Source organism: Pongo pygmaeus, chromosome 7 (assembly GCF_028885625.2).
Source record: "Pongo pygmaeus isolate AG05252 chromosome 7, NHGRI_mPonPyg2-v2.0_pri, whole genome shotgun sequence".
Classification (NCBI taxonomy): domain Eukaryota; kingdom Metazoa; phylum Chordata; class Mammalia; order Primates; family Hominidae; genus Pongo; species Pongo pygmaeus.
The window spans coordinates 94,122,886-94,146,308 of NC_072380.2; the positions used below are offsets into that span (position 1 = coordinate 94,122,886).

At 40.7% G+C, this 23,423-nt stretch overlaps 1 protein-coding gene and 1 long non-coding RNA gene across 10 annotated transcripts in view; one reads left to right on the forward strand and one right to left on the reverse strand.

The window, feature by feature from the left end:
* SNX16 (sorting nexin 16) overlaps positions 1–14,487 on the reverse strand; it is a 44,279-nt gene extending 29,792 nt beyond the window's left edge. The window contains exons 1-5 of one of the 6 annotated variants that reach the window (XM_054498945.2): positions 12,831–14,487; positions 10,925–10,965; positions 10,566–10,809; positions 10,339–10,478; positions 85–171 (exon numbers count right to left, since the gene is read on the reverse strand). In XM_054498945.2, coding sequence (XP_054354920.1) covers positions 85–171; positions 10,339–10,478; positions 10,566–10,713 — 375 coding nt within the window. In that variant the 5' untranslated portion in view covers positions 10,714–10,809; positions 10,925–10,965; positions 12,831–14,487. The other 5 variants (XM_054498946.2, XM_063668940.1, XM_054498942.2 and 2 more) reach the window with 5 other exon arrangements.
* On the forward strand, positions 12,931–23,410 carry LOC129042692 (uncharacterized). 4 transcript variants are annotated; one of them, XR_010127249.1, is made up of 4 exons: positions 12,931–13,116; positions 14,834–14,886; positions 19,488–19,604; positions 19,883–20,016. It is a non-coding gene; the product is annotated as an uncharacterized LOC129042692 (long non-coding RNA). The 4 variants fall into 4 exon arrangements; XR_010127250.1 differs by lacking the exon at positions 14,834–14,886 and adding an exon at positions 14,955–15,074 and having other exon boundaries at positions 13,064–13,116; positions 19,488–23,410; XR_010127251.1 differs by having other exon boundaries at positions 13,074–13,340; positions 14,834–15,074; positions 19,488–23,410.
* The last annotated feature ends 13 nt before the right edge of the window (positions 23,411–23,423 follow it).

Below are 23,423 nucleotides of genomic sequence, written 5' to 3' on the forward strand. Positions count from 1 at the left end.
AAGAAGAAAAAATATAACAGAAGTATAGGAAACAGAAAAGAATTCAAAACTGAAATGTTAGTTTGGATTTATTATAGTACTTACTTTGTCATTAAGCCTAGAGAAGTCAGTGTATCTTCTGAAAACTACCCAGCTTTCTTCTGGGGTTTTCTTTACTAGTATTTTATACACCTGTGCACAGGAAGAAAAACAGAGAGAAAAATATAAAAGTAAAGATATTTAAAAATTCAAGCCAAATATTTTAAAAAATTTTACTTGATAACCCAGACTATAACAATTATTATGTAAAACATATCAAAAATCATTTAAATTATCAAAAGTACAAATAATCAATGCAGGCACCAAAAGCCAGATTTTTTCCTTAGGAAATATAACAGATTTGAGACAAAATGCTTTCTCTGTGCACACTAACAATAAACTCATCAGTTTCCAAAACATGATTTATGTCAATATATTCTAAAATTGATAAAAAAAATTATACTTGAAGAAGCTATGAAAAATAGCCACTTTTGTTCTACACAATTTTTAAACTTAATAACTATCAAGCAAAGTTTTCAAATAAGTTCAATGTTTTTATTGCCAAGAATAAAATATGGAAGTCCTAGCCAGAGCAATCAGGCAAGATATAAATAAAAGGCATCCAAATAGGAAAAGAAGAAGTCAAACTATGTGATTCTATGCCTAGAAAATCCTAAAGACTCTGCCAAAGGGCTCTGGGAACTGATAAAGGACTTCAGTAAAATTTCAGGATATAAAATCAATGTTTAAAAATGAATAGTATTTCCATACACCAATAACATTCAAGCTGAGAGCCAAATCAAGAATGCAATCCCATTTACAGTAGTCACACACACAAAAAACCACCTAGGAATACATCTAATCATGGAGAGGAAAGATCTCTACAGGGAGAACTACAAAACATTGCTGAAAGAAATCACAGGGCCAGGTGTGGTGGCTCACACCTGTAATCCCAGCATTTTGGGAGGCCGAGGTGGGCAGATCATGGGGCTCAGGAGATCGAGACCATCCTGGCTAACACAGTGAAACCCCATCTCTACTAAAATACAAAAAAAATTAGGCAGGCGTGGTGGCGGGCACCTGTAGTCCCAGCTACTTGGGAGGCTGAGGCAGGAGAATGGCATGAACCCGGGAGGCAGAGCTTGCAGTGAGCTGACATTGCACCACTGCACTCCAGCATGGGCGACGACAGAGCAAGACTCCGTCTAGGGGGTAAAAAAAAAAAAAAAAAAGAAATCACAGATAACACAAAGAAACAGAATAACATTCCATGCTCATGGATTGGAAGAATCAATATCGTTAAAACGGCCACACTGCCCAAAGCAGTCTACAGATTCAATGGTATTCCTATCAAACTACCAACATCATTCTCCACAGAATTAGAAAAAAACTACTCTAAAATCCACATGGCACCAAAAAAGAGCCAAAATAGCCAAAGCAATCCTAAGTGAAAAGAACAAAGCCAGAGTCATCACACTACCTGACTTCAAATTATATTATAAGGCTACAATAACCAAAACAGCATGGTACTGGTACAAATACAGACATATAAACCAATGGAAGAGAATAGAGAACCCAGAAATAAAACTGCACACCTACAGCCATCTGATCTCTGACAAAGTTGACAAAAATAAGCAATAGGGAAACGATCCCCTGTTCAATAAGCCGGGCTTGGATAACTGGCTAGCTATATGCAGAAAAATGAAACTGGAGCTCTATCTTTCACTATATACAAAAATTAACTCACGATGGATTAAAGATTTAAAGGTAAGGCCACAAACTATAAGAATCCCAGAAGAAAACCTACAAAACACCATTCTGGACATCGGCCTTGGGAAAGAATTTATGACTAAGTTCTCAAAAGCAACCGCAACAAAAACAAAACTTGATGTGAGACCTAATTGAAATAAAGTTTCTGCACAGCAAAAGAAACTATCAATGGAATAAAGAGACAATCTACAGAACGAGAGAAAATATTTGTAAACTATGCATCTGGCAAAGGTCTAATATCCAGAATCCATAAGGAATGTAAACAATTCAAGGCTGGGTGCAGTGGCTCATGCCTGTATCTCAGCTCTTTGGGAGGCTGAGGTGGGCAGATCACTTAAGGTCAGGGGTTTGAGACCAGCCTGGTCAACACGGTGTGGTGAAACCCCGCCTCTACTAAAAATACAAAAATTAGCCAGATGTGGTGGTGGGTGCCTGTAATCCCAGCTACTCGGAGGCTGAGATGGGAGAACTGCTTGAACCTGGGAGGCAGAGGTTGCAGTGAGCCAAGATCACACCACTGCACTCCAGCGAGTGAGAGTGAGACTCTGTCAAAAAAAAAAAGAGGAACTTAAACAATTCAACAAATAACCCCATTAAAAGTAGGCAAAAGACATGAACAGACACTTCTTAAAAGAAGACATACAAGCAGCTAAGAAACATAAAAAAAATGCTCAACAACACTGCTCATCAGAAAAATGTAAATCAAAACCACAATGAGATACCATCTCACAGAAGTCAGAATGGCTATCAGTCATTATGACAACAGATGCTGGTGATGTTATGGAGAAAAGAGAACACTTATATATTGCTGGTGGAATTGTAACTTAATTCAGCCACTGTGGAAAGCAGTTTGGAGATTTCTCAAAGAACTTAAAACAGAACTCCTATTTGACACAGCAATCCCATTCCTGGGTATATATCCAAAAGAAAATAAATTGTTTTACCAAAAAGACACATGCACTTACATGTTCACTGCAGGAACTACTCACAATGGCAAAGACATGGAATCATCCTTGCTGTCCATCAAGGATAGATTTGACAAGGAAAATGTGGTACAGATACACCATGGAATACTATGTAGCCATAAAAAGGAATGAAATCATGTCCTTTGCAGCAACATGTATAGAGGTACAGGCCATTATCCTAAGTGAATTAATGCAGGAACAGAAAACCAAATACCTAATGTTCTCACTTATAAGTGAGAGGTAAACATTGGGAACTCATGGACATAAAGATAGCAACAATAGACACTGGGGACTCTTAGTGGAGAAGGATGAAGGGGGGAAGGAGTTGAAAAACTGTTGGGTACTATGCTCACTACTTGGGTGATGGGTTCATTAGTATCCTGCAATATACCTATGTAACAAACCTGCACATGTATCCTTTGAATCTAAAATGAAAGTTGAAATTATTGTAAAAAAGGGCAAAATATAAGCTTGAAATTACCAAAAAACCCCAACTGAATAAAATTTACATTTTTGTAATTATGTACAATTATGTAGGCTACTGAATAGAAAAACTTGGTTGAAGCAAGTCAATGTATTTTTGAAAGCGCCTAAGGAAAAAGTGGATTCTATTTTTTATAAGTATGATTTTAGAATGTATTAAGAGAAAGTGTTATTTATGATAGAATCTCAGAGAAACATCTAGTAGTTTTGATACGGTATTTTGCACTAAGCTAGATATAAGCACATATGAGATACTCAATAAATATTTGCTGAATAAGAAACTCTCTTTAAAAAAGTAACTTCTTTTCTGGATATTTGCTGTGCAATAATATTCAACTGCAGCTCTAGAGCTGCACTTTTGGTCACACATGGCAATTAAGCACTCAGTGTGTGACTAGTCAAAATTGAGATGTGCTGAGTGTGCAACATATACACTGAATTTCAAAGATTTAATGTGAAAAAAGATGTAAATGGCTTTTATTAAAATGGTCTAATACTAACTACATGTTAAAATGATAATATTTTGGACATACTAGGTTGAATAAGATATATTAATAAAATAATTTCACCTATTTCTTTTGTTTTTTTTTAATGTAGCTCCTAAGAAATTTAAAATTACAGATGTGATTCACAATTATGGCTCCCATTATACTTCTATTGGACAGTGCTGCCCTAAAGACCATTCATTAGTTAGGGACTATAGATTATCCTTACCCTTTGATTTTTCTCCCATACAAACTTCTCTTTCAGCTTTTAAGGGAGAGAATAAGGAGGAGTTAAGGATAAATCCTTTAGCTTTGAACTTAAAAAAAAAAAAAAGCAATTTATCTTTGTAACATATTAAGGGTGGGAAACAAGGTTACTTGGATACTCTTTAAAGTCAGCAGAAGGTCCTGATCTAAAAAAGTTGCAATGGGAATACAAAAGAAATTGTTTTTAGGAGTCACTCATTAAAAGAAGAGAGAAGTCGACTTTAAAATTTTTGAGTATGAATGACTGATACAGGATAAAAGTGCACTTCATATAATAATTAGGTTTATCTACAAATAATACATACTGACTTTATTTTCTTGTCTTAGAAAATGAACTCCCCCTTCTAAATAAGCTACTCTCCACTGTGGCCACTGAATACCCCTGTTTCTCTAGGCAAGATAAAGTACGACTTTTGTGTTCTATCTCTTCTAGAACGTGCTCTTTCTACTTAAGTAGTGCTTTCAATGAAAACTTTATGAACAGTACTGATCATTCCCTTCTCTATATTCCAATAACTGTTGTTGTTTCTACTCCTTACTTGAAGCTTCATATGTATTTCCTTGTACTGTTTTTATTTTAATGTAGTTGTTTATGAATTACAAAATATATACAAAAAAGTGTGCAATTCATAAGCATGTAACTTGACAAATTTCACAAAATGAACACACCTATATAATAGTACTATGAGTGTATTAGTCCATTTTATGCTGCTGATAAAGACATACTTGAGACTGGGCAATTTACAAAAGAAAGAGGTTTACTGGACTTACAGTTCCATGTGGCTGGGGAGGCCTTATAATCATGGTGGAAAGTGAAGGCACATCTCACATGGCAGCAGACAAAAGAAGACAGCTTGTGCAAGGAGATTCCCATTTTTAAAACCATCAGATATCATGAGACTTACCCACTATCACAAGAACAGCATGGGAAAGACCTGCCCCCATTGTTCAATTACCTCCCACTGGGTCCCTCCCACAACATGTGGGAATTCATGATGAAATTTGGGTGGGGACACATTCAAACCATATCATTCCACCCCGGCCCCTCCCAAATCTCATGTCCTCACATTTCAAAACTAATAGTGCCTTCCAGACAGTCTCCCAGAGACTTAACTCATTTCAGCATTAACTCAAAAGTCCACAGTCCAAATTCTCGTATGAGACAAGAAGTCCCTTCCGCCTATGAGCCTATAAAATCAAAAGCAAGCTAGTTACCTACTAGATACAATGGGGGTACAGGCATTGGGTAAATACAGGCATCCCAAATGGGAGAAATTGGCTAAAACAAAGGGGCTACAGGCCCAATGCAAGTCTGAAATGCAGCAGGGCAGTCAAATCTTAAAGCTCCAAAATACTCTCCTTTGACTCCATGTCTCGTTCACGTCTGGGTCATGCTCATGCAAGAGGTGGGCTCCCATGGCCTTGGGCAGCTCTGCCCCTGGGGCTTTGCAGGATATAGCCCTTCTCCTTCCTGGCTGCTTTTATGAGCCATGGCTTTTCCAGGTGCATGGTGCAAGCTGTTGGTGGATCTACCTTTCTAAGACCTGGAGGATGATGGCCCTCTTCTCACAGCTCCACTAGACAGTGTCCCAGTAGGGACTCTGTATGGGGCTCTGACCCCACATTTCCCTTCCACACAGCCCTAGCAGCAGTTTTCCATGAGGGCCCTGCCCCTACAGCAAACTTCTGCCTGGGCATCCAGGCATTTCCATATATCATCTGAAATCTAGGCAGAGGTTCCCAAACCTCAATTCTTGACTTCTGTGCACTCACAGGCTCAACACTATGTGGCAGCTGCCAAGGCTTGGGGATTACACCCTCTGAAGCCACGGCCCAAGCTCTATGTTGGCCCCTCTCAGCCATGGCTGGAGCAGCTGGGACACAGGGCACCAAGCCTCTAGGCTGCACATAGCACAGGGACCCTGGGCCCAGTCCACAAAACCACTTTTTCCTCCTAGGCCTTTGGGCTTGTGATGGGAGGGGCTGCCATGAAGACCTCTCATACGCCCTGGAGACATTTTCCCCATTGTCTTGGGGATTAACATTGGGTTCCTTATTACTTATGCAAATTTCTACAGCCAGCTTGAATTTTCCTCAGAAAATGGGATTTTACTTTCTATTGCACTGTCAGGCTGCAAATTTTCCAAACTTTTATGCTGTGCTTCCCTTATAAAACTGAATGCCTTTAGTAGCACCCAAGTCACCTCTTGAATGCTTTGCTGCTTAGAAATTTCTTCCGCCAGATACCCTAAATCATCCCTCTCAAGTTCAAAGTTCCAGAAATCTCTAGGGCAAGGGCAAAATGCTGCCAATCTCTTTGCTAAACATAACAAGAATTACCTTTGCTCCATTTCCCAACAAGTTCCTCGTCTCCAACTGAGACTACCTCAGCCTGGACTGTAGAAAGAGGTTTATTTGACTTACAGTTCCACATGGCTGGGAGGCCTCATAATCATGATGGAAGGTGAAAGGCAAGTCTTACATGCTGGCAGACAAGAGAAGACAGCTTGTGCAGGGAGACTCCCACTTTTAAAACCATCAGATCTTGTGAGACTTATTCACTATCACGAGAACAGTATGGGAAAGACCTGCCCCAATGATTGCCCCTTGCCCCTCATCTGAGACAAGGCAAGTCCCTTTTGCCTATCAGCTTGTAAAATCAAAAGCAAGTTAGCTATACTTCCTAAGTATAGCTTCCTAAGTATAGCTTCCTAAGTATAGCTATACTTCCAAGTTAGCTATACCTCCTACCAGGTCACTCCCACCAGGTCCCTCCCACAACACATAGGAATTAAAGATGAGATTTAGGTGGGGACACAGCCAAACCATATCAGTGAGCAAGAAATGAAACATTACCAATCAAAGAGGTCCATGGCATGCTTCCTTCCCAATACTACTCACTACCCATCCTAGTCATCTTTTGTCTTTAAACATCCTTTTTAAAGACTAGACACTTTATATATTATCAGATCTCAACAGTGAGTCCTAATACTTTTTTCAGTTATGAGATCAATTCAAAAGAATGTATCTAGAAAAAATTATTTTACAAACCTGAGATTCTCAAGTTTGTATCTCCAGCTTATACCTCTCCCTTAAACTCAGCTTATATGTATACACACACACATTACATATGTATGTGTACACACTAACACATGTAACATCTCCATTTCAATGTTGAACAGACATATCAAATCTAGCATGTCTAAAAACAAATCTTGATCTTCCCTCAAAACATGTCATTTAATTAAATGGCAGCCATATTCTTCCCATTGTTTAGGCCAAAACTTTTGAAGTCACCTTTGACTTCTCCTTCTCCCACAATCCACTTCCAAATCATTAGGAAATATTGCCGGTTCTACTTTTAAAATAGATCCAGAATCTGATCACTTCTCAGGATCTCCTCCACCACCCCAGTCCACATTACCATCATGTTTCCCTTGGATTACTAAAAGAACCTACTAACTGCTTCCTGCTTTGACTGTCCCCCATCTCAACCAAACCAGTCTCAATTCAGTAGCCAGAATGAACTTTTTAAAACAGTGTCAGATCACATGACTCTTCTTTTAAAAACCTTTTAAAAGATTCCCATCTCATGCAGAGTAAAATCCAAAGTCTTTACAGTGCCTCCTTCCCTATGTGATCTGTGTGCCACACACTTCCCTGCCTGTCATCTCATTCCCTACACTTCCCGCAGCTTACTCTGCTGTCAGCCACAAGGATCTTTGTAGTTGTCCCATCTGTGTTGAAAACACATTCTCACGGCTCGTTCCCTGTTAGCACTAACATCTTTTTGTGAGGCCATGACTGACAGTGCTATTTAAATCCCAACCCCAGATTTGGGGAAACTCCCTGTCTTCCTTCTCTGTTTTATTTCTCTCCATAGTGCTTATCACCATGTGACATATCAGGCGTCTTATTACGTACTTACTTATCAAATCATGCTTTCATTCAAATTGCTGTACCACTATTACCCAGAACAGTGCCTGAGGCATAATAGGTAATTAAAAAAATGTTGAGTTAATAAATAAATATGACTAATTTCATATCTGTCATTTACTTCCTCCTCTCCAGTCTCTTGAAATGCTTTATATAACACCACCTTGTATTTGGCCAAATACTTGCATCTTCACACATATCATCTGTCTTAGTCTGTTAGGTCTGTTATAACAAAATACCATAAATTTGGTAGCTTGTAAACAACAGAAATTTATTTCTCAAAGTTCTAAAGTCTGAGAAGTCCAAGATCAAGACAGTAACAGATTTGGTATCTGGACAGGGCCTGCTTTCTGGTTTATAGATGGTGCCTTATAGCTGTCCTCAGATGTGTAAAGGACAAAAAAGCTCTCTGGGGCCTCTTTTTAAGGGTCCTAATCCTATTTATGGGGGCTCTGCTCCCATGACCTACTGGCTTCCAAAATCTTCATCTCTTAATACTATCACCTTGAAGGTTAGGTTTCAACATATGAATTTTGAAGGAACGCACATTCAGACCATAGTATCAACTCAATAAATGCCTATTTCTTAATTCAGGAAATTGGCCATCAGTTTATATTTTCTAAAAATTTTCTAAAAAGAGAGAGAGAGACAGAGTTCCCTGAAGATTTCCTATATCACAGTCTTGTGATAATTTTAAAGACTGCTTCTTCATAAATTATCTCAACAATTTTTCCTTGGAGGTCCTCCCATCCTGTCATAAATTTACAGCATGAAACATTGAAGTAAACATTAAACTTTACTAAAAGAACAAAGTCTTACCAAAAAAGTAAACCTTTTGAGTTAATAAGTGAGTTGAGCAAGGTTGCTGGATATATAAACATAAAAGGACAAAATATATAAAATAGCAGTAAATAGAAAACAAAAATAGATGTCTCTCACAAGAACATCAAACAACATCCATATCCTGAAATAAATCTAACCAAAAGATGTAAGAACCCTGCACCAAAAACAACAAAACATTACTAGAAAAAAATGACTTAAGTCAATGTATTAGGTTCATAGATTTGAAAACTCAGTAAGGATGTCAGTTCTCCCCAGATTAATCTATAGATCTAACAAAATCTCAATGCAAAGGGCGAAGAATAGCCAAAGCCATCCTGAAGAAAAAAGCTAAAGTAACTACACTGCTAGATATCAAGACCTATTATAAGACTTTACTAATTAAGACAGTGTGAAATTAGTAAAGGATGGAAAAATAGAACACAGAAGCAGACTCATGCATTTATGGTCACATGATTTATGACACAGACAACACTGAAAATGAAGAGGAGAGAGAGTGGTCTTTCAAATAAAAGCCTGATTAATTGGTCCCATCTGGGGAAAAAAAAAAAAAAAAAAGACTTGACCCTCACCTCACACCATGGACAAAAATCAATTCTGGTGGTTTACGAATCTAAATGTGAAAGGCCCAACAATAAAGATTTTAGAAGAAAACATAGGACAGTATCTTTGTAACCTTGGAGCAGGCAAAGATTTCAAAAAGTGCTAGCCATTAAAAAAAGTAATAAATCAAACCAAATTAAAATTAAGAACTTTTGTTTATCAAATGTATTATTAAGGAATTGAAAAGGCAAACCACAGAGTGAGAGGATAGTCATAATACATGCATCTGAAAAAAAAACTTATATCCAAAATGCACAGAAAACTACAAATCAAAAGGGAGACTTCCCAAAAGAAAAATGAACAGAAATCATGCACAGATATTTCACAAGAGAATATCCAAACAGCCAAAAAAATTTCTAAATTCAATTAGTCATTAAGAAAATTCAAATTAAAACCACAACCAATGTGATATTACTCTGTACCCATGAGAACCGCTGAAATGATAAAAATGTTAAAATATCACATGTTAGGAAGCTATGGATCAACTGGTTTTATGCTGCTTTTAGGAGTATAAATCAGTACAACCATTCTGAAACACTGTTCATCAATATCTTTTAAAGCTGGGCATGTAATTTGGCAAGGCTAAAGGAAAGAAACCAGATGCAAAAAGAGTATATCATTCCATTTAGATAAAGTACAAAAATAGGCAAATTTAATCTAGGCTATACAAAAGTATTGGGTGAATGGGTCCTGACTGGCAGAGAACCCAGAGCATTTAAGATTCTAGTAACGTTCTTTTCCTTGATTTATGTGCTATTAATAGTTACATAGGTGTGTCTGGTTTGTGAAAATTTATTAAGGTAAAGCAAAACTTTACTACAACATGATAGAATTCAGTGGTGTAAAAACCATTAGAATTTCACATTCAAGAAATTATAAGTACAAGTTTACATTAATTTAACACTGGTTTAAACACAGAGATTAGCCAATCTTTCACTTTGTGCTGGTATACAGCAGAAGTCAATACTTACAGTAAATTTAGCTCTTTCTTCCATCACTTCATAACCCAGTATAGTAGGTGTAGATGGTCTATCTTCCCAATTAACTGTTTCTGGATTTTGTTCTTCAGTTTCTCTTGGTCTAGTAGAATACTCAATGGAAGAAGCTGCACCTGTAAATTTAGTCCTAATGAGGGGACTGCTACAGACTGATGAAGTATTATCCATTTGATCAGGAACACTTGTCTGTTTAAAATTACCCATATTTGAGTCTTCTAACTGGCCCTTAGAAGAGTTTGAGCTTGTTGAGACACTGCCAAAAGAAGAACTTCTTTGATTTCTGTTGGTTGTAAAACTGGAAGCAGAGTTTCCTATGGGCATAGGAACTGGGACATAAGGAGTTGCCATCTTCTTTTGGCTTTTGCAACAAGCTTGCACACTGTTGAGTCCACTTAGAGAACAACAAATATGCAATCCATTATTTTCTTCTTAGGAATTCACTATCTAAAAATGAAAAGGACATATTAAAAGGTTAGTCTTTAATGTGCAGCAGGATTCAAAAGAAAAATATTCTTTTCAATTTTATGGCACTATTATTTTATTTGGAATGAAAACGTACCTCAAACCCCTTCTTTTAATCCCAGTTGTCTTTAAGGACTCCTATTTGCAAGGTAGAGAAAGCAAAACTACTTCACACTCTTTTTCCTTGACCCCATGTTACATGTTATCCCTTTTCCCCCTACTTTATTCCCTTGTGAAGTATTTCTGTAAAGTTGATTTTAACCTGATTTCATCTATGTAAAAGTTGGTAGGAGAAAGATTGGTAAAGACCCTTCTGAAGCTTTATTCCATGCTTATCATCTTGACAGTACTACATTCAGTATAAGAAAGAAAAAAGAAAGGGAAGAAAACTATTTACATTACCTCTGGATTTAATCAGAAAGGGAGGAAATCTATTCACATTACTTTTCAATTTAATTAGTGAAACTATATAGATTTACGCAGAGTAGTAACAATGAACCAGATGCTTTGTTGCTACATAGTATAATTCTATAGAACCCAGGATTAAAAATACACACTTGGTCAAGTTACTCAAATAAAACCCAGTGAACATTAAACTTATATGCAACAAAATTATATAGTGAAAAGTGTAACCGTTCTTCACAGCTTACATGTCATCACTAATTCTGCTCTACGATAAACGGAGGGTATTTAAATCTTTATAACTTAAGAATCTGTTATCAAAAGGACTAGTATATCTTGTGTCAGAATAGTATCATAACATAAAGAAGAAACGGTTTACTATTACTTTGTTAAATAATAAACTCATAAGAACCTGTAATAATTACAGACCAACAAAATGACAAGACTACACACAACAATAACTGCCCAACTTTTCATATGAAACTCTACTGGTGGTAAAGTTAAGAAATGAGTCACCTGGACTTGGAAAGATGCTGAAATAAGATTTTTAACTCTGGGCTGGGCACTGTGGCTCACGCCTGTAATCCCAGCACTTTGGGAGGCCGAGGCGGGTGGATCGCCTGAGGTCAGGAGTTCGAGGCTAGCCTGGCCAACATGGTGAAACCCCGTCTCTACTAAAAATACAAAAATTAGCCGGGTATGGTGGCGCAAGCCTGTAATCCCAGCTACTCGGGAGGCTGACGCAGGAGAATCGCTTGAACCCGGGAGGCGGAGGTTGCAGTTTGCCGAGATCGTGCCATTGCACTCCAGCCTGGGCTACAAGAGCGGGGAAAAAAAAAAAAAAAAATTTCTAACTCAAGTGGCTCTCGGCAACCTTTCCCCATTATCAAAGATTCATGAAACTTTAGCTGCTGATTCACCGCTCCTCGGTTCCGCCTGACGGCCTCCCCAAAAACAAGTAAGTCTGAAATCTCAACCTTCTCAAGGTCCGAGGGATCTACCTGGCCTTTGCCACTCTACTACCTGAGGCCGCCTGGCTGGGGGGAGGTCGCATGTCAATACATATCAACACAACCACTGACGTCCGAAGATGTGTGCGCTACTCAAGCGTTAAAAAAACAAAACAAGCAAACAAAAAAAAAGGTGCTGTGCTCATTAGGAGCGTCTTCGCCTCTACCCTGGTGCGGAGTTGCTCCCAGGACGCTCAGTTCATTCTCACTCTGGAAAACCTCAGGTGAGGTGGCCCAACTCTGAGCAACCCCGCGGGCGGGAGGAAAGAGGCAAATACCAGGCACAGTCCGACCCTCGGAAGGTAAGGCCGGGGTCTGCGCCGGTCACGGGTCTTCCGCACTGCAGGCGGCGAGATCCGCAGCTCCCTGAGCTCCCAGACTCTCCCGCCTCCGCTGACCGGTGCGCGCCCAGCGCCTCCCAGACGCACAGTGGGGTCGGCGGTGGCCTGAAGGTGGCTGGGCTTCCTGCGGCGCCTCTCCACTCTCCCGCGGAGCCCCTCGCCGCCCGCCAGACATCTAGGTTGCAGGTGTCACCCGTACGAGAACCCGGGACAGCGACCGCCTGTCCTGAGGTAAAGACCCAGTGTTTACCTCAGCCCACTCCGCGATCCCGAACAAGCGCGCTTCCCGGTGACGGTTAAACAGGACTCTCCTTAACCGCAGCTTTTCGCCTCCTCCCTCAGCAGCGAGAAGCCTCACGTGACACCCCCGCCCCAAAAGCAACTGCTCCCCGCCTCAGCCAGTCTCTGCCCGGGACCAAGATCCTTGCCGTGTGGAAGGAGGGGCCGAACTTGGAACATCTTTGCCGGAAGTGATGTCACGCCATGGGCGGCCGCCTACGGGAGGAGCGACTGGAGTTGATCGGCTGGGCGCTCAGGTAGCGAAGATAAATGTAATCTTGTGGCAGGAAATCGACATTCTCTGCACTATCTTTAGTTTCCCAACTGAACTTCTGAGAAATGGAGGCTACAATACCTAGTTTGCCAAACAGGAGATTAGAAGACTACAATTCCCAGAAGGAACTACGACCATCATTGGTCCGCGCTCATACTTTGCATCATGGGACTTGTAGTCATCACCAGCTTGCGCTGATTCTAACAGGTTATAGATTGTTTTCTAGAATTAGCAGGGCTTTAAGGGATGAGAATTGATTAGAAGAGTAGGAAGATAGAACACTGCTTAGTAGCTGATCCGTTCTACATAATTCAGAAGTCCTCATTGGCCGAGAACCCCTGAAATTCTGTAGTGTCTTTTTACTATCCGGTGAGCAATTTGATCCCAATGATGGAATATGAGCCTTGTTAGACATGCGCTTCTAAAGACCTGTGAAGTAGGGAAAGCCGAGTTTTTTGATAGGCAAATTCCAAGATTCAGACCGGTCTACAGGTCTGTTCATCATTAGAATCAGATAATGTGGTTGAAAAATCATTCCACGATTTCTAAGGCTTTGATATAGTCCCAATGTTACCCATGGAGGGTCTTGACTACAAGTCGTCCAGGTTCTTGGTATTTTTAACAAAGAATTGGACAAAACGTACAAAGAAAGCAAGGAAAGAATGAAGCAAGGAAAGAATGAAGCAAGGAAAGCAGAGATTGAAATGACTGTACACTCTACAGAGTGGGATGGCCTCCAGCCAGTGGCTCAAGAGCCCTGGTTACAGGCTTTTCTGGAGTTTAAATATCCGCTAGCGATTTCCCAATTGTTACTTGGTTTACACCCTCTGTAAATTAAGGAGTAGCCTGCAACCAATCAGAGGCTAAGTTAAGTTACAAAGTTGTACTCCTATGCAAATGAAGACTAGGCCCAGATACCAAGGGCCTACAAGGTTGGGCAGGGGGTTGCAAAGGGAATAGCCTCTGGTTCTTTTGTTACTTGGGCTTGGAAAGTTGGAGTTTTCCTTTTGATTTAGTTCTAGGAAGTCAGCATGAATGGGCCTTAGGTTCTCTGCCTCCGGACCCTATTCTACTGCCTAAGAGCAGGAAAAGGTGATAGTGGTCATTTTGAAATGAAGGTTGGAAAATAGTCTGGTTTGTGACATGATGATGGTTTTGATTTAAGAGATTCTGCCCTTTCAGTGTGAATGTAATAAAAATAGAATTCTGTAGAATGTTCCTACCTATGTTAGGTAGGAAGGATCTGGGAGCAGGGGACCTAAGGCTGATTCATGCTGACTGGTATCAGAGGCGACTCCATTTTCAACCCCTCTTTTTTCTGCGTGGCAGTTGCAACCCTCCTTTCTTTGGGTGGCAGTTGAAAAATGAAAGTACCTCTGATAGGTCCCCCCCCTCAACCAATCAGACTGGTTGAGGGCCTACTTTTTACTCTGATTGGTCTCCTTCCACAACCAATCAGACTGGTTGAGGGCCTACTTTTCACTCTGATTGGTCGCCTTCCACAACCAATCAGACTGGGCATGGGCCAATGGGAACCCTCTAGAGGGTATTTAAGCCCCAGAAAATTCTGTAGCTGATGCTCTTGAACCCCTTGCCTGAGTCTGTTCTCCTTTGGTGGAGTATACTTTCATTTAAAGTAAATCTCTGCTTTCCATGCCTTGTTTCTGTGTTCTGTCCAATTCTTTGTTCAAAACACCAAGAACCTGGACAACTACCCTCAACTGGTAACATATTTTGGTGAGCCAACCAGAAGGTAAGCCCAAAGTTTGGGATTTGTTTTTTTCTTTTTCCTCTTTCTCTCTCTCCCTTTTCCTTTCCAAGTTGGGACCCTTGATGGACAGTGCCTAAGCATGGAGGCAACTGCAGGTTTCTGGCCGGAGCCACTCTCTGGTGAAACTAAAAGGTCCATGTGGAAGCACCTGACTGCCACCACCTGTTCAGGTGAGGAACTTGAGTCCTTTTCTTTTTCAGTCTTTCAGTGGCCATTTGCTAGTAGCTCCTTGGTAATTGAAGGCAACTGGGGCCACTTTCTGGTGTTAACTGAAGGCCCAGGAGTGAATGGGGATAGCTGCCTTGCCCAGAAGGGGGAAGGACTCTTTGCTGTCTTTTCCAGTTATAGTCCCTGATGCCTATGAGTGATGCAATTGGCAGTGGCAGCCTGTCCAGGGAAAATTCACACACGTTTCAGGTGGCTTAAGCCTTCTTTCCTTATGTTAAATTCTTCCCTTCCCCTACTCGACTGGCTAAGGATAAGTCACAGGGTTTGGGCATATTGTGGTCTGTGTAACTCATGGAGGGAATTCATGAAAGGGAATCTATGTCCAATTTAATCTTGTCCAAATTTAGAAAGTTAAAGAATTGTTTTAAGTGGGATAGGAAAAAAAATCCAAAGGTTTATCTGCAAGTTAATTCTAGAAGTAGAGACCTTCATCCAGGGACAAGAGGGAAAGCTCATAGTGGGTCATCAGTGGTGGTTGGAATCATCCAAAGTGGTGCTGGCACCCATCTAAGGTCAGAGACGTCCAATGGACTAAGAGGGGTCTCTGGCACTAGAGGATTGACTGCCCCCGCTCCCACCAAGGGGCTCAGTTAGGTAAAAGTCTAGCAGTGTGAAAGGAGGAATTAGATGAAGACTGAAGGGGCCTAGAGTCTTCCTCACTGCCCCTGTCCAGGAACATCATAATTACTATTGCAGAGCCCTGGGTAACTAGATGTCATGGGCACCCAAATTCAGTTTTTTTTTCCAATACAGGGGCGAATTACTCTGTCCTTACTGCTTATGCAGGAAAACTTTCCTCCCAGTCTAAGAGTGTTCTGGGAATGGAAGGAAAGCCACAGACGAGATTCTTTACTTCTCCTTTGTCAATTTGAGAAACAAATGTTCCAACATAAATCTTTAGTAGTTCCAAGTTGCCCTGTCCATCTTTTGGGAAGAGATATTATCATTAAAATAGGGGCACTACTACAAATTTAAGCATCACCCAGTAAAATTGCTAGTAGTCAAAAATACAGACAATATTCCAGACCACATTAATAAACAGGTTAACCTGCTAGCATGTTATGCTGGGAAGCCAGGTGTATTAGTCCATTTTCACACTGCTGATAAGGACAAACTTGAGACTGGACGATTTACAAAAGAAAGAAATTTAATGGACTTGCAGTTCCACATAGCTGGGGAGGCCTCCAACCATGGTGGAAGGCAAGGGAGGAGCAAGTCACATCCTACGTGGATGGTAGTAGGCAAAGAGAGAGGTTGTGCAGGGAAACTCCCTCTTATAAAACTCTCAGATCTCGTGAGACTTGTTCATGATCATGAGAACAGCACGGGAAAGACCTTCCCCTGTGATTCAGTTACCTCCCACTGGGTGTCTCCTATAACATGTGGGAATTCAAGATGAGATTTGGGTGGAAACACAGCCAAACCATATCACCAGGGAAAGCTTAAACAGCAGTGCCAGTCAAAATGCCAGTTTAAAGACCCCAGCTATTTCCCCAATTGAAAACAATACCCATTTAAGCTGGAAGCAAGAAAAGGCCTAGCATCCATAGTTGAGATATTGCTTACCCATGGGCTCTTAAAAACCTGCAATTCTCCCTGAAACACCCCCATCTTAACCATTCTAAAGCCCTTGAGGGAATACCTACTAGTACAGGATTTCAGAATAATTTATCACACTGTTATCCCCATCCAACCATTGGTGGTGGATCCATATACCCTCCTGGCTCAGGTGCCAGGGGATGCAAAATGTTTCTCCTAGACCTAAAAGATGCTTTCATCTGTATTCCTCTGGCCCCAGAATCCCAATACCATTTTGCCTTTGAATGGGAAAATCCTAATGCCAGAAAAAAAACAGTACATTTGGACAGTGCTCCCTCAGGGCTTTCAGGATAGCCCTGATTTCTTAGCCTAATCTGTAGAGAGGGATCTGAGGGATCTGCAATTGGAGAACGGAAGTATATTCCAGTATGTGGTTGAACTTCTTGTGTGTAGCCCAACCCAGGAGGCTTCTCACCAAAATACTATAAAAACCTTGAATTTCCTGGCTGACAGAGGATATGAAGTGCCCAAAAAGACGGCTCAGATTACCCTCCAATGGATCCAATATTTAGAGTATGTCTTAACACCGGGAACCCAGCAAATAACCCCAGAATGAGTGCAAGCCATATGTGGTTGCCCCACAGCCACCAAGCAGCAGCTTTGTTCTTTCTGGGGAATGGCTGGGTTTTTCAGAATATTGGTACCAAATTTGGGGCTTGTAGCAAAGCTCGTATATGAAGCAACAAGGAGGCCTGAAAATGAGCTAATGGAATCGACCCCAGAAATGAGAAGCCTTCACCAAGCTAAAATAGACCCTTACCAGGCTCCTGCTCTTGGCGTCCCAGACATAACTAAGCCCTTCTCCTTGTATGTAGCTGAGAAGGGCATAGCTGTGGGAGTGCTAGCCTAGAAATTAGGATCAGAACCCAGACCAAATGCCTGCTTTTCAAGGAAGTTGTATGGAGTAGCCTCGAGATGACTAAGTTTCCTGCAGGCAATAGCCACTGCTTTGTTTGTGGAGGAAGCCACTAAAATCATCCTGGGCCACCCACTGGAAGTTCTAACCCATCAGGTAAAGCCAGTCTTAGAGATAAAAGGACACATGTGGATGTTGGAGGAAAAGTTAAACATATACCAGGCCATGCTGCTAGACAATCCAGATGTAACCCTTAAAACCTGTAACACCTTGAATCCAGCTTCATTGCTACCCACAGGCCCAATAACTGATGATTCCTATGAGCAGGTCATTGTACACACATATATTAGCTGGCCTAATTTAAAAGATTAGCCTCTTCCAGATTCTGAGGATAACTGGTTCACAGATGGCAGTAGTTTTGTGTCAAATGGGGAGTGCTGAGTTGGATATGCAACGGTAAATCACAACACCATTATTGAAGCCCAGCCACTGTCCCCTGGCACATCAGCACAAAATACTGAAATCATTGTTCTTACCTGAGCACTAATGTTGAGACAAAGGAAAAAGCTTAACATCTATCCAGATTCTAAATATGTGTTCCTTATGTTTCATGCTCATGCTACAATCTGGAAAGAAAAGGGACTACTAAATAGCAAATACTCCCCAATAAAGCATGGGCCTGAAATTCTTCAGCTATTGGAAGCAATACACCTGCCAAAGGCTGTAGCTATAATCCATTGTAGGGGGCATCAAAGGGACTTACTTCCTATAGCACAAGGGAACAGAAGGGCTGATAGAGAAGCTAAAGCCGCATCCCTCAGGGTGCAATCCCAACAGATCCTAGCACTGCTTCCTTTCTATGATTCCCGAATGGATCCTGAATACACACTATAGGAAGAACAGTTAATAAAGGAACAAGGCGGACAAAAATAAGAATCCTGGTGGTATATGGAATCAAACTAAATCTCCCTCAAACAGCCCAATGGAGATGCCACCCTGGCCATGGTTAACAGGCTCTTCATTGGGCCTAACTTAGATTCAGTGGATAAGCAGGTCTGTCAAGCCTGCTCACTGTGTGCACTTAACAGTCCAGGAAACAAAATGCTTCCTCCAATAGAATCAGTCCAGAGGAGAGGAACTTACCCAGGGGAAGACTGTCAGTTGGACTTCACCCAAATGCCCGCTTGTAGAGGATACAAGTTTTTGTTAGTCCTAATAGATACCTTTACTGGTTGGGTCAAAACTTATCCTACCAGAACAGAGAAGGCTATTGAGGTTATAAAGTTTCTCTTACAATAAATAGTCCCCTAGTTTGGGTAACCTCAGAGTCTCCAAAGAGATAATGGCCCATCCTTTATCTCCCAAATAACTAAAGGGGTCGCTAAGACCTTTAGAATCAAATACTATTTACATTCAGCATGGCGGACTCAATTCTTCGGGAAAGTAGAAAGTGTTAACCAAACTCTAGAACAAGCATTAGGCAAGCTATGTTAGGAAACATCAGAAATTTGGGTCAACTTACTGACTATAGCCCTCTTAAGGATCTGTAATACCTCTAGGGCAAAAATTAACATAAACCCATATGAAATGTTATATGGAAGGCCATTCTTAACTAATGTTCTAATTACTGATCCAGAAACAGCTGGTTTAGTGAAATACCTAGTTAACGGACAATTTCAGCAGGCTTTCACAAAAGTTTGGAACTCAAAGGCTCCCCATACCAGGAGCTAACCAGCATCCCAAAATCAGGCCAAGAGATAAGATACTTGTTAAAACTTGGAAGGAGGGATCGCCTGCTCAACAACTACAGCCCAAATGGAAGGGATCATTTTCAGTGGTGCTGGCCATGCTTTCCATGGTCAAAGTATTAGGATTTAAATAATTGGATACATCTTTCAAGGATCAAGTCTGTGATACCTGAAGCCTTGGACCTGGAACCTGAAGTTTCCTTCAGCCACTACACCTGTGAACCTGTGGAAGACCTGAAGTACCTGTTTAGAAGACAGCCAAAAGATAAGTAAATGCCTACCAACTTTCCTTGGTGTTTTTGTTGCATAGTTACTGTAGGCTGGATAATAATAGCCATATTTTTATATATTTGGCTGGATAATAATAGCCATATTTTTATATATTTTTGCAGTTTTTCTTTTTTCAAATGTTTGGAATCACTCCCTTTGTAGCAATTAAGCAGAATGTTTTAATTCCTCCCTATAACAAACATTCCTGATAACGTAGGTATCCACCCCCTGAAGTTCCCATTAGATCTTTTAACCAAATTCATTTCCTCTCACCTAGAGACCATTGAACTTCATATGATCATGCAACAACATTGCCAGCCAGTTCCAAATGAAGATAGCACCCCCAGCGATCAATAAACTACCCTGCCTCCACTAGATAGAGCAGGGAAAAATTTCCATGATCAGTAATAGGTAGGGATTGCACCCAAGTTAGCATGAAGCAGTTACAGAAGAAAGACCATCAATCCCTCTGCTTCCCATAAAGATTTATGGGAATCACATCTCTCAGGGGGAAAATGAGGCAGGAAAATAGGATCTGGAAGCAGGGAACCTAAGGTTTATTCATGCTGACTGGATATCAGAGGCTACTCTCTTTACGACCTCTCCTTCTGTGTGGCAGTTGAAAAATGAGACCAATATCCCTGATGAACATTGATGCAGAAATCCCCAATAAAATATTGGCAAACCGAATCCAGCGGCACATCAAAAAGCTTATCCACCATGATCAAGTCAGCTTCATCCCTGGGATGCAAGGCTGGTTCAACATATGCAAATCAATAAACGTAATCCATCATACAAACAGAATCAACGACTAAAGCCACATGATTATCTCAATAGATGCAGAAAAGGCCTTTGACAAAATTCAACAGCCCTTCATGCTAAACACTCTTAATAAACTAGGTATTAATGGGATGTATCTCAAAATAATAAGAGCTATTTATGAAAAACCCACAGCCAATATCATACTGAATGGGCAAAAACTGAAGCATTCCCTTTGAAAACTGGCACAAGACAAGGATGCTGTCTCTCACCACTCCTATTCAACATAGTGTTGGAAATTCTGGCCAGGGCAATCAGGTAAGAGAAAGAAAGAAAAGGTATTCATTTGGGAAAAGAGGAAGTCAAATTGTCCCTGCTTGCAGATGACATGATTGTATATTTAGAAAAGCCCCATAATCTCAGCCCGAAATCTTCTTAAGCTGATAAGCAACTTCAGCAAAGTCTCAGGATGCAAAATCAAAAGTCTCAGGATGCAAAAAGACAAACAGAGAACCAAATCATGAGTGAACTCCCATTCACAATTGCTACAAAGAGAATAAAATACCTAGGAATCCAACTTACAAGGGATGTGAAGGACCTCTTCAAGGAGAACTACAAACCACAGCTCAACAAAATGAAAGAGGACACAAACAAATGGAAGAGCATTCCATGCTCACGGATAGGAAGAATCAATGTCATGAAAATGGCCATATTGCCCAAGGTAATTTATAGATTCAGTGCCATTTCCATCAAGCTACTAATGTCTTTCTTCACAGAATTGGAAAAAACTACTTTAAAGTTCATATGGAACCAAAAAAGAGCCTGCATAGCCAAGACAATCCTAAGTAAAAAGAACAAAGCTAGAGGCATCACACTACCTGACTTCAAATTATACTACAACGCTACAGTAACCAAAACAGCATGCTACTGGTACCAAAACAGGGATATAGACTAATGGAACAGAACAGAAGCCTCAGAAATAAGACCACACATCTACAACCATCTGATCTTTGACAAACCTGACAAAAACCAGAAATGAGGAAAGGATTTCCTATTTAATAAATGGTGCTGGGAAAACTGGCTAGCCATATGTAGAAAGCTGAAACTGGATCCCTTCCTTACACCTTATACAAAAATTAACTCAAGATGGATTAAAGACTTAAATGTAAGACCTAAAACCATAAAAATCCTGGAAGAAAACCTAGGCGATACCATTCAGGACGTAGGCATGGCCAAAGACTTCATGACTAAAACACCAAAAGCAATGGCAACAAAAGCCAAAATAGACAAATGGGATCTAATTAAACTAAAGAGCTTCTGCACAGCAAAAGAAACTATCATTAGAGTGAACAGGCAACCTACAGAATGCGAGGAAATCTTTGCAATCTACCCATCTGACAAAGGGCTAATATCCAGAATCTACAAATAACTTAAGCAAATTTACAAGAAAAAAAACAACCCCATCAAAAAGTGGGCAAAGGATATGACACTTCTCAAAAGAAGACATTTATGCAGCCAACAGACACATGAAAAAATCTTCGTCATCACTGGTCGTCAGAGAAATGCAATGCAAATCAAAACCACAATGAGATACCATCTCACGCCAGTTAGAATGGTGATAATTAAAAAGTCAGGAAACAGATGCTGGAGAGGATGCAGAGAAATAGGAACGCTTTTACAGTGTTGGTGGGAGTGTAAATTAGTTCAACCATTGTGAAAGTCAGTGTGGCAATTCCTCAAGGATCTAGAACTAGAAATATCATTTGACCCAGTAATCCCATTACTGGGTATATACCCAAAGGATTATAAACCATGCTACTATAAAAACACATGCACACGTATATTTATTGCGACAATATTCACAATAGCAAAGACTTGGAACCAACCCAAATGTCCTTCAGTGGTAGACTGGAAATGTGGCACGTATACACCATGGAATACTATGCAGCCATAAAAAAAGGATGAGTTTATGTCCTTTGCAGGGACATGGATGAAGCTGGAAACCATCGTTCTCAGCAAACTGTCACAATGACAGAAAACCAAACACTGCATGTTCTCACTCATAGGTGGGAATTGAACAATGAGAACACTTGGACACAGGGCAGGGAATATCACACACCAGGGCCTGTTGGTGGGGTGAGGGGCTGGGGGAGGGATAGCATTAGGAGAAATACGTAATGTAAATGACGAGTTGATGGGTGCAGCAAACCAACACGGCACATGTATACCTATGTAACAAACCTGCACGTGTGCCCATGTACCCTAGAACTTAAAGTATAATAAAATAAAATAAAAAAATAGATGAATGGATAAAGGAAAAAAAAAATGAAAGTACCTCTGATTGATTCCCTCCCACAAGCAATCAGACTGGTCGTGGGTCTATTCTTTATTCTGATTGGTCCCCTCCCCCAACAAATCAGACTGGTTGTGGGCCAATGGGAAATCTCTAGAAGGCATTTAACCCAAGCAAATTCTGTAACAGATGCACTTGAGCCACTTGCTCGTGCACACTCCCACTCTGTGGAGTGTACTTTCATTAAAATTCTCCGCTTTCACTGCCTTGTTTTGTTTGTGCGTTTTGTCCAATACTTTGTTCAAAACATCAAGAACCTGGACAACTACCCTCAACCAGTAACAAGTAGACTAAAACATAGGTAGTTTTCAGGATAGACTTGGCAGTCTTGGCCTTGTGGTGGCAATTATATCCTTGAGTTCTTAAACCTGTAATCCCAGCACTTTGGGAGGCCGAGGCTGGCGGATCACGGCGTCAGGAGACGGCGACCATCCCGGGTAAAGTGGTGAAACTCCGTCTCTACTAAAAATACAAAAAAAAAAAAATTATCCAGGCATGGTGGCACGCGCCTGTAGTCCCAGCTACTCGGGATGCTGAAGCAGGAGAATTGCTTGAACCCGGGAGGCGGAGGTTGCAGCGAGCCGAGAATGTGGCAGCAAAAGAGACCTGTGATGAGGAAAACCTGATAGTCCCATATCTAGGAAGCCAAGGAGAATTATACTTTCAAGAAGTAAGGGTGTACAGATAGCAATTAGGAGGAGGATAA